Source organism: Muscardinus avellanarius, assembly GCF_963383645.1.
Source record: "Muscardinus avellanarius genome assembly, chromosome: 12".
Classification (NCBI taxonomy): Eukaryota; Metazoa; Chordata; class Mammalia; order Rodentia; family Gliridae; genus Muscardinus; species Muscardinus avellanarius.
Window position 1 is genome coordinate 13,643,352 of NC_137798.1, and position 10,000 is coordinate 13,653,351.

Consider the following 10,000-nt stretch of genomic DNA (forward strand, 5'->3'; position numbering starts at 1 on the left):
GGGTCTCCCTAAGTTTCTGAGGCTGTTCTTGAACCTGCAATCCTCCTTTCTTGGTCTCCTAAATACTGGGATTAGAGGTATGGGCCACCACACCTGGCTTCCTAAAACCTTTTGTCGATTTTTTAACCCATTTCTCCCACATCAGAATGGGAAACTGCATTCTGTTAGCTTTGAGCTCAGAGCCAAACCGCATTTACCAGCTTTTGTAAAAGTAAATCCAAACGGCCCTTTGTCCTCCCTGAATTTGGTGGTACGCATCGGCCTTTGGTACCAGGATTTTACTCTGCTCTGGAGATCCGTTGGCCAAACCAAAGAAGGAAGGTGAAACCCTGAATTTTGGAGCGTGTGCTGTGTGAAGCCAGACTCTGAGAAGGTGAGTGAGGCATTCTGGGGTGTCTGTAAAGGGAAGCCGGGAGGCTAGGGTATGCAGAAAGGGGAGCGCAAGTGAAGAGTGCGTCTTGTGCAGGGGAGATGACTGGTCAGTCAAGAAGAGCACCTCCTTTCTCAATGCATGTCAAAGCTGTCCACAAATAACTCTCTTCTTGCAGAAATTAGGTTTCCTGGCTCCTTCGACCATCACACCACAGGTCTGCAAAGTGCTCTAGAGCTCAGCAACTTCCCCATCAGGAGCCTGTCCCTTCTCTCCCCCTCCACACCGCCCACAGGGCAGCTCTGCAGGGAGACTGGACCTCTGCTCTTCTACCTCCAGCGCTCACCCCAGAATGAGACAAGTTGACACTCGTCCTAACCTTTGACCTCTGAGGAGAAGTGGGCTAGGTGCCGCGTAATGAAGAGTCTTAACTGTTGGTTCAAGTCAAAAGATGATAAGTCAATGTTCCAGGAGAGGATTCCTGTGAGAGAAAGAGAGAGAGAGAAAACGTTGTAGGTAGTGTCAGTGGATAGGACTACAGGGAGAAGTTCTTTTTTTAAGCGTACAGAGCCCGGGAGGAAGAGGGGGGTAAGGACAGGCCCCGTCTCTAAGAAGGATGGCTGTTACCTGTACCTATCTCCTAACCTGCCCTCCTTGCCTGCGTCGGAGGAGAAGGGCTGACTTTAGGCTGAATTTGGTCCCTGGTGAGTTCTTGGGTAGCGGTTTTCTAGTAAGGCTCCCAGTGCTACATTGCAGTGACAACCAAGGGCTGCTTCCCAGATCCCGTGGGCTGCCCACAGCTGAGCCATTCTCCTTCCTGACCCCGCGTGCACCCCCTCCGCGGCTTGCTCCCGCCCGCAGGTGGCTCCGCAGCACTGCGCCACAGGCACCGGCTGGGAAGTGAGGGCTGAGGAGCTGCCAGCCACGAAGGTCACTCTCTCAAGTTGGCTGCCGGCGTTCAGGGAGTGGACATTTGTATGCAGCACTCAGAAAGCTCCCCGGGCCGCTTCAAGGACCCCAAAGAAGAGAGTGTCAGGTAGGGGCAAGGACTCTCCAGGGGATGGTGAGGACTTTCAGGTCACTGCGGAAGAGGGGTGTGACCAGAGCGGCCCTGGGGCTACACAGAGGTCCCCTCTCCTCAGGGAGACTGCAGAACTCCACGGGAAGGGTGGGGCAGATGTTAGCAGCTGTGGGGGGGGGGGACGCGAGGCGCGGGCGGTGCAGGCGCAGGGACGGAGGTCTCAGGGATGGAGGGTGCCGGCGCGCAATGGGAGGCGGATGCGGATGGCGGCACTGCCAGGCCAGTGGCTCACCTTGTTCAAGGTGGGCCCGCACGGCCCTCAGCTGACTCTCGGTACCAATGTCTCCGATCACGATGAGCAAAGAGTGTTTCCGCAGGTCCCACGGTGCGGCGGCCGCCGCGGCTCGGGTCTCGCACAGCGGATCCGCGGGGTTCCGAGGCAGCGCTGCGCCGGGGCTCTGCAGCCCCAGCCCCCGAGGTGTCTCCATGGCAACGCCGGGAGGCCGCGCGGGCCGGGCCTCCGTCTCCATGGAAACTCCTGCGGAGTGCTGGGCCGGCCGGGTCCGCAGCGGAGAGCGTGAGCGCGGTTCTTAAAGGCCGGCAGCAGGAGCCGCCCATTGGCTGCTTCCTGTCGGGGGGCGGGGCGAAGGCGCCGCGGGGCGGGCTCTGCGGCCCCGCTCCATCAGGGGTGCTGGCCGCCGCCTTCATCCCCTGCAGTGGTTCACTAGGCGCCACCACCCCGACTTGAGCGGGGGCAGCGGCTCTGAGGGACCCAGCGGAGGCCGAGGTGATTGCCTCAGTGCCAGAAGAAGCTGCTAGTTAGGATGTGTCCCCTTAAGTACTGCCTGGCAATTCCGCAGCCTCCCCGAAATGAGGGAGCCATCTTGTCCCTCTGTCTCCGAGCCTGTGTCGTCTGCATCCGTGTCTGTATTATCGTCTGGCGCTCCCCACCACCACCTTTTTTTTTTTTTTTTTTTTTTTTTTTTTTTGAGCACTGCCTGCCAGGATCCTGATTTCCATCCTCGATCTCCCTGTCCTTGCCCCAGTCCCCGGGTGTACTCAGAAAGGCTGTGCAGTATTGGAAGGGACAAAATGACCTTCCGGCCCTCACCGGTCCCTGGTGAGTTATTATTCCAAAGATAGTGGTTGGCTAGTCTCCATCTCTACCGAGTGCAGTGAGCTCAGACTGCAGCAAGGGGGATTTGAGTAAAGCCCAGGAGAGACCTTCCTAACTACAAGCGATGTGAAGCAGTGAGTGGGTGACCGAAGGAGACTGTTCCAGAGTCCCTGGGGAATCCTCAACACCCAAGGGGCAGTGTTTGAACTAAAGGAGAGATGGTAATCCCAAAGCAAGGAACCAGGAGAAAGGGCACTGAGGAGGCAGGCACTTATTTTTATGGCTGACTAGAATGTCTTTATGAACAGGGTGATGGGGTCGAGCATAGTGGCTCACCTTGTAATCCCAGTGTCTGAGATGCTGACACCAGAGGATCTCAGGTTCAGGACCGGCCTCAGCAACTCAGTGAGACCTTGTTTCAAAATAAAAAGTAAAGCAGGGCTGGGGAGGGGTGTAGCTTGAAGATAGAATGTCCCTGGGTTCAATCTCTAGTCACACACACACACACACACACACACACACACACACACACACGGCCCGCACCCTGTGAGTCTACCCTTCCATTCTTCCGTGTGTCTTCACTGCCTACTCTGCCCTACAGTGTCTGTTACCTAGGATACTGAGTCATTGTGTACATGTGTGTGTCTGACTGAAAGGCTGGCTTTTGCCCTTGGGTTCCAGCAGCACTTCTGTTAATATCCCCCTTTACCTTGCACTTTGGGGATGGTACAGGGTAGAAAGGTGCACCAGACCTGATTCAGCAAGGTTGTCTGAGCTGATTCTGATTGGACAGTGTCTGTATATTGAGTACCTCACAGCAATCCGCTCTCTATCATAGAACACGTGGACTGGCAAAATAGCCAGTCCAGTCTATAAATCTTTTTTGTAGCAGAGAAGAAGAAACAAGAATACTGGTGGCTTATCAGATGGTGGGGTTGCTTCACTCCGGACATTAGATAATGTTCTACTACCCCCCTCCCCACCATTTGCAGATCTGAATCTGAAAACGGCATGGAGAGATGTGCCAGCCTTCTCTTCCGTGATCAGAAAGGACGCCACGTGGAGGCAGAGCCAGAATGGGTTGTGGGGAAAGGAAGGGGACGGTTTCCATAGCAACGATAGAGATGAGGCTTGTAACTAGCATCGGGTCTCAGTACAAGGGTCAGCCGCAGTTAACCACAGGCTCTGCCTTCATTGAGTCTAACGAAGAGGAGAGACAATAGATTTGAATGATATAGAGAAAGAATCACACACTGAGTAGATGGTAAGTGCAGAAATTCAAGCCCACAATCTCAGGTCCTGCTAGAACTGGGTTTTATTAATTACAGGTGCAAATGCAGACGATGATACTAAAATCACATGTGTATACTGGGTGAGTATCTTTATCAGTGGGAGACAATGTTACAGAAAGACTGGCTCAGGAATTTCTTTTCTTTTTTCTTTTTTTCTTTTTTTTTCCCCCCTGGTACTGGGGATTGAACCTAGAGGCATTCTACAGCCAAGCTATGCCACCAGCCCAATTTTATTTATTTATTTGGGAACGGTCTTATTAGGTTTCTGAGAGCCTCCATACGTTGCTGAGGCTGGCTTTGAACCTGTGATCCTCCTGTCTCAGCCTCTCAAGTACTGGGATTACAAGTGTGTGCCACCACATCCGGTAGGAATTTCTTAATTATCCTCTGCTCTCCTTGGCTAACAGTGTAGGCTCTTTCACTGGGTACACAAGGCGGAAAATATACCTCAAATGATGTGAAAGGTATTATAGCTTTGGCTGTACTCACAGCAACTGGGGAGTTCTCAGCTGAGCCTCTATCAGTTCAGAAGGCACAATGATGAGTTACCCTATAGGTAAATAAGGCAAACACACATTTATATAAAGAGTCATCTCTAAAGTTTTTCTGAAAATAATTTCTTATGTGGTATTTAAATAAAGCATTGGGGTTGCCCTCATGAGGACATCAGCGTTTTGTTGCAGTTAGTTATATCCATCTTGGATTACATGTGTGGGTGGGAAAGGAGAGCATTATAATCATGTCTGGGCTCAGGGTCTCCACATGCTTTCAGCTGGCTTTGGTAATTCATAAAGAAAAGATGCTGGCTTCCCTCTTCTAGCCTGGTGAACGTCATTAGTTTTTTTGGGGGTCTGAGCTCATGTGGCAAAACTCCAGCCTGCTGTGATGGATGGCATGGTCTTATCAACTAAAATATCCAAAGGGAGCTGGCTGCATGCGGCTCAGATTCCCACTCTGTCCTCAGTTCTGCCTATAAAGCGTTCTTACGGGGAGAGAGAGACGTGTTGGATCACAGGATTGCTGTGTCAGAGGCGTATCCTTGGCTTTTTGGGGAAATTCTATGATCATAATGCATACCAGAAGTGATAAGGTCACCTTAGAGCATGCACCAGCTGGCTTATCTGTAAAGGTCTGGAGCAAAGTAACTTCTAAAAAGGCACTGTAAATTAATCTCTACATAGATGGGGGGGGGGAGAGAACTCTGTACTTAACTACTTATGTATGGCCCACAGAAAAGGCACATGGTCATTAAAATTTGTTGAATAATTTCACAATTATTATTTATTCACATTAAGTAGAAAAAAGGCAGTTGATTTATCTTCCCCACTGTGTGTGTGTGTGAGTGTGTGTGTGTGTGTGTGTGTGTGTGTGTGTGTGTGTGTGTGTGTGATGCTGGGAATTGAACCCAGGGACACTCTACCTCTGAGCTGCATACCCGGTCAGCACTTTTTTTTTTTTTTTTAAACAGGATCTTTCTAGGTTGCTGAGAGCCTTGCTATGTTACTGAATCTTCCCTCAAACCTGAGATCCTCCTGTCTCAGCCTCCCAAGTACTAGGATTACAGATGTGTGCTCCTGGGCCTGGCTTGCGCTAAGCATATTTAAGAGGTTGTCCTGCTTATTTTTCAAAATAACCCCTGTAAGATGGGGTGCCACTGTTATAATTGTATCAATGAGGAGACGACAGGACAGAGGAGGTGAGCAATTTGCCTGAGTTCACAAGGTTGGCCAGTGGGAAGGTCAGTTAAACAGAGGCAGCTCTGTTTTCTTAAGCCATATTCTTTATATTCTGTGTGGAATGAGATGAAGCCTTGTACCACAAAGAAGATGGATCGTAAAGGCAACTACATAAACCCATAGATAAGCATTCAAGGAGAAGGACCGCCTGAACAGGTAAGAGTGATTGAGGGGAGCCGGGTGTGGTGGCGCACGCCTGTAATCACAGTACCTGGGAGGCTGAGATGGGAGGAGCACAGATTTGAGGGCCGCGACAGCAAGTAATGAGACTCTCATCAACCTAGCAAGACCGTGTTTCAAAATAAAAATAAAATAGGTCTGGGAGTGTGGCTCAGAGGTAGAATGCTCCTGGGTTCCATCCCCAGTAAAACATGCACACCCACACACCACACACACACACACACACACACACACACACACACACACACAGCACATACACACCGCGAGGGGAAGGCAAATGGTTCAGATTAACTGAATAAAAGACTTAATGCAAAATATTTGCAGGAAGAAGTGTTGGAAAGAGAAGTAAGGACATATTATGAAGGATCTCCAAGAAAGAAAAGTATTTGTGATTTAGAAATATTGAAGTCCCCAAGGTAATAGTATGCTTGGCAGATTCAAGAAATAAATAACTGGGGCACAATGTGTCTGGAGCAGAAGAGTGAGATAAGGAGAAAGAGGAAGCCAGACGTGGTGGTGCACACCTGTAATCCCAGTACTTGGGAGGCTGAGGCAGGAGGATCGCAGGTCTGAGGTCCGCATCAGCAACATATTGAGACCTTCAGCAACTTAGCTAGAAACTGTTTCAAAATAAAAATTGAAAAGGCCTGGGGATGTAGTTCAGAGTAGAATACTCCTGGGTTCCATCCCCAGTGTAAAAAAAAAAAATAAAAGGAATAGGAGATCAAAAAGATAATAAGAGCCGGGCATGGTGGCGCAGGCTTGTAATCCCAGCATTCGGGAGGCTGAGACAGGAGGATCGCGGTTCACGGACAGCCTCAGCTACTTAGTGAGGCCCTCTGCAACTCAGTGAGACCCTGTTTCAAAATAAAGAGTAAAAAATAGGGCTGGGGGTATAGCTCGGAAGTAGAATGCCCCTGGGTTCTATCCCTAGTACCAGAAAAAAAAAAAAAAAAGATAATGGAGCCAGATCACATCATTTCTTATAGGTCCCTGACGTTCACTCTGAGTGAAGTGGGCAACATCTACAGGCTTTTGAGCAGAGGAATGATACGATTTGACATAGATTTTTATAGAATCACTTTGCTTCTGTGTTGAGAATCAACTGTGGGAGTCTTCGGGATTAAAGTGAAGGGGATTTGCAGTGTTCTAGATGAGGCACACTGAGGAAGCTCGGGCCAGAGCGGTATCAGTGAAGATGAGAATCTATAGAGTCCCAGAGACACAGTGTCTTAAAGGTACTTGGAAGCAGGGCATGGCGGTGCTCACCTGTAATCTCAGTACTCGGGAGGCTGAGGCAGGAGGATCACAGGTTCGAGGACAGCTGCAGCAGTTTGACAAGACTCTCAGCAACTTAGTGAGACTCTGTTTCAAAACAAAAATTAAAGCAGGGCTGGGGGTATAGCTTTGAGGTTAATGCCTCTGGGTTCGATTTCCAGCCACACACACACACACACACACTTAGGAGCCTGACGCGGAATGATCACAACTTTTTTGCCAGTATGGACAATTTAGAAAGACCCTGTCTCAAAAAATAAAAATGAATGGGGATGTAGCTCAGTGGTAGAATACTCCTGGTATCACCCCTATTACTACCACTACCATCACAACAGCAAAACTGTAAACCAATACAAAGACAACTAGTTATTCGAATGGATTTTCTTTTTTTTCTTTTTTTTATTTTTTATTTTAGAGCAATTGTATTGAAATACTGCCTTGTTTACAATTTTCTTTTTTTTGTGTGTGTGAGAATGTTTTTTTTTTAATTGGTGCACTGTATTCATATATCATAGTAGGATACATACTTTTGTAGACATACATGCACACTTTTCCCAGTCAGCCCCCACCCAATCCCCACCCCATTCTCTCCCTATCCCTCCCTCCCATGCTTGGCTTAGTAGTTGACATCTAGTATTATGGCAATTTATCTAAAATTAAAAATGATAATCTCACATAACAGTTTCATTTGTCTGATACCAAGCTTTTGATGACTTAAAGATAACATTTCAATATTTCTTTTTGCTTTCTTTCTTACCAGAGAATTTTTTTTTCTATTTTTTAGGTGAAACTATCATATATTTATATATTTATTTTTCAGAAAAAAATCTATCCTAATATGGAATATGGACTCTAGGTACCCAAAACGATCTTGAAAAAGAACAAAGCTAGAAGATATATATTTTCTGATTTCAAACCATATAAAGCTACAATAATTGAAACAGTGTAGTACTATTCTAAAGGCAGATACATAAACCATTGGAGTTAAATAAAAGCCTAGAGCTAAATTCTTCCCTATATTGTCAAGTTATTTTTTATTTTTTATTTTTTATTTTTTTGGTGGTACTGGGGTTCCTGGAAGCCCTTCTATCCCCGGGCTACACTCCCAGACCTATTTTTACATTTTTATTTGGAAACAGGGTCTCCTAAGCCAGCGCGCACAGCTGGCTTCGAACCTGCGCAATCCTCCTGTCTCTGCCTCCCAAGCGCGGGGATTACAAGCGTGCGCCACCACGCCCGGCGTCAAGTTATTTTTGACAAGGTTTCCATGAACATTTGGTGGTGGAAATAATAATCTTTTAACTAAATATTGTTAAAAAATAATAATTACATGGAAAAGAATAAAATTAGACCCTTACCTAATCCCATATACAAATATTAACTCAAAATAGATAATAGACCTAAATATAAATCTTAAGACTATAAACTTTTAGGAGAAAATCTGGGTCATTAAACCTCACAACATTGAAATTGGCAGTGATTTCTTGGTTATGATTTCAATGGCACAGGCGACAGAGGAGTATACAAACTCCCTCGGCTTGCTGTAGCCGTCCCGTGAATTCGCCGGTGCCGCAGGTAGTATGGCGCTGCTGCCGCGTCTGCCGCGTCCTCGGGCGCGAGGCCGGTGTATCTCCTCTGTGGCTCTGTTCTCAGTCCGCTTTCTCTCTGGAGCCTGGTGATTTTTTGTTTCACTGGTGATGGTGTTTTCTGGCTATGAAAGGCGCTGATTTTGTGGTAATGGAGATTTGTTGTTAGCGGGGCTCTTAAGCCCCGCTTTTCTCGGTCGCCATCTTCCCGGAAGTCCCTTGAATGGATTTTCACAAGAAACGATATATAAATGGCCATTAAGTACTTGAAATAGCACTAACCTTGTTAGTACTAGGGTAAGGCACATTAAAACTATAGTACAGCTGGGCATGGTGGCGCACGCTTGTAATCCCAGCATTTGGAGGCTGAGACAGGAGGATCACAGTTTTCCAACAGTCTCAGCTACTAGGTGAGGCTCTTTGAAACTCAGTGAGACCCCATTTCAAAATAAAGAATAAAAAATAAGGCCTGGGGGTGTAGCTTAGAGGTTAAATGCCCCTGGGTTCCATCCCCAGAACCACACAAAAATAAAGGAATAAACAAACAAATAAACAAAACCACAGTACAGCCAGGCATGGTGGTGCACACTTGTAATTCCAGCATTTGGGAGGCTGAGACAGGAGAGTTCAGGTTCGTGGCCAGCTTCAGCTAGTTAGTGAGGCCCTTTGCAACTCAGTGAGACCCTGTTTCAAAATAAAGAATAGAGGGCTGGGGCTGTAGCTCAGAAGTAGAATGTCTCTGGGTTCAATCCTCAGTGCCACACATTGCCGGAGCCAGCCGGCAAAAGTACGGGTTCCAAAGAGAGGAGTGAGGATAAAAGAATTCAATTCTAAGAATTGAATTCAAAGAATTTTATTTAAAATATGGAAGGATCGCCAGTCCACTCCCGGGTCGCTATCTCTAATGGCCGATCCCGGGTTTATCTCTCTCGTCCTATTTATACAGTTCCAGGCCAATCAATCACTCGTGCCATCACCACCTGAGCGCATAATCAATCAATCCCTCGTGCCATCATCACTTGAGCTTGTCTCAGACCTTTTACTTTGAACTTTCTGTGATCCCAAACCTTATTGACTCTGGGCAAAGAACAGTCAGAAGTATTCTTTTAGGGGAAAACCTTAATGGCTCCCCACAACACACACAAAAGAATAAAAAATAGGGCTGGGGGTGTAGCTCAGAACCTCAGCTACTTTTTTTTTTTTTTTTTGCAGGTCTGGGGATGGAACCCAGGGGCATTTGACCTCCGAGCTACACCCCCTGCCCTATTTTTTATTCTTTATTTTGAAACCGGGTCTCACTGAGTTGCAGAGGGCCTCACTAAGTAGCTGAGGCTGTCCGCGAACCGCGATCCTTCAGGTCTCAGCCTCCCAAATGCTGGGATTACAAGCGTGGGCCACCACGCCCGGCTTGAACCTCAGT

At 47.6% G+C, this 10,000-nt stretch overlaps 1 protein-coding gene across 5 annotated transcripts in view; it reads right to left on the minus strand.

Annotated features, from left to right (window-relative positions):
• MAP1A (microtubule associated protein 1A) overlaps window positions 1-1,921 on the minus strand; it is a gene marked incomplete at both ends in the record, with an annotated part of 20,398 nt that extends 18,477 nt beyond the window's left edge. For all 5 annotated transcript variants that reach the window (XM_080708157.1, XM_080708158.1, XM_080708156.1 and 2 more), the window contains 2 exons: window positions 750-851; window positions 1,684-1,921. In XM_080708157.1, coding sequence (XP_080564283.1) covers window positions 750-851; window positions 1,684-1,921 — 340 coding nt within the window. The remainder of the gene's footprint in view (window positions 1-749; window positions 852-1,683) is intronic.
• Window positions 1,922-10,000: the final 8,079 nt, after the last annotated feature.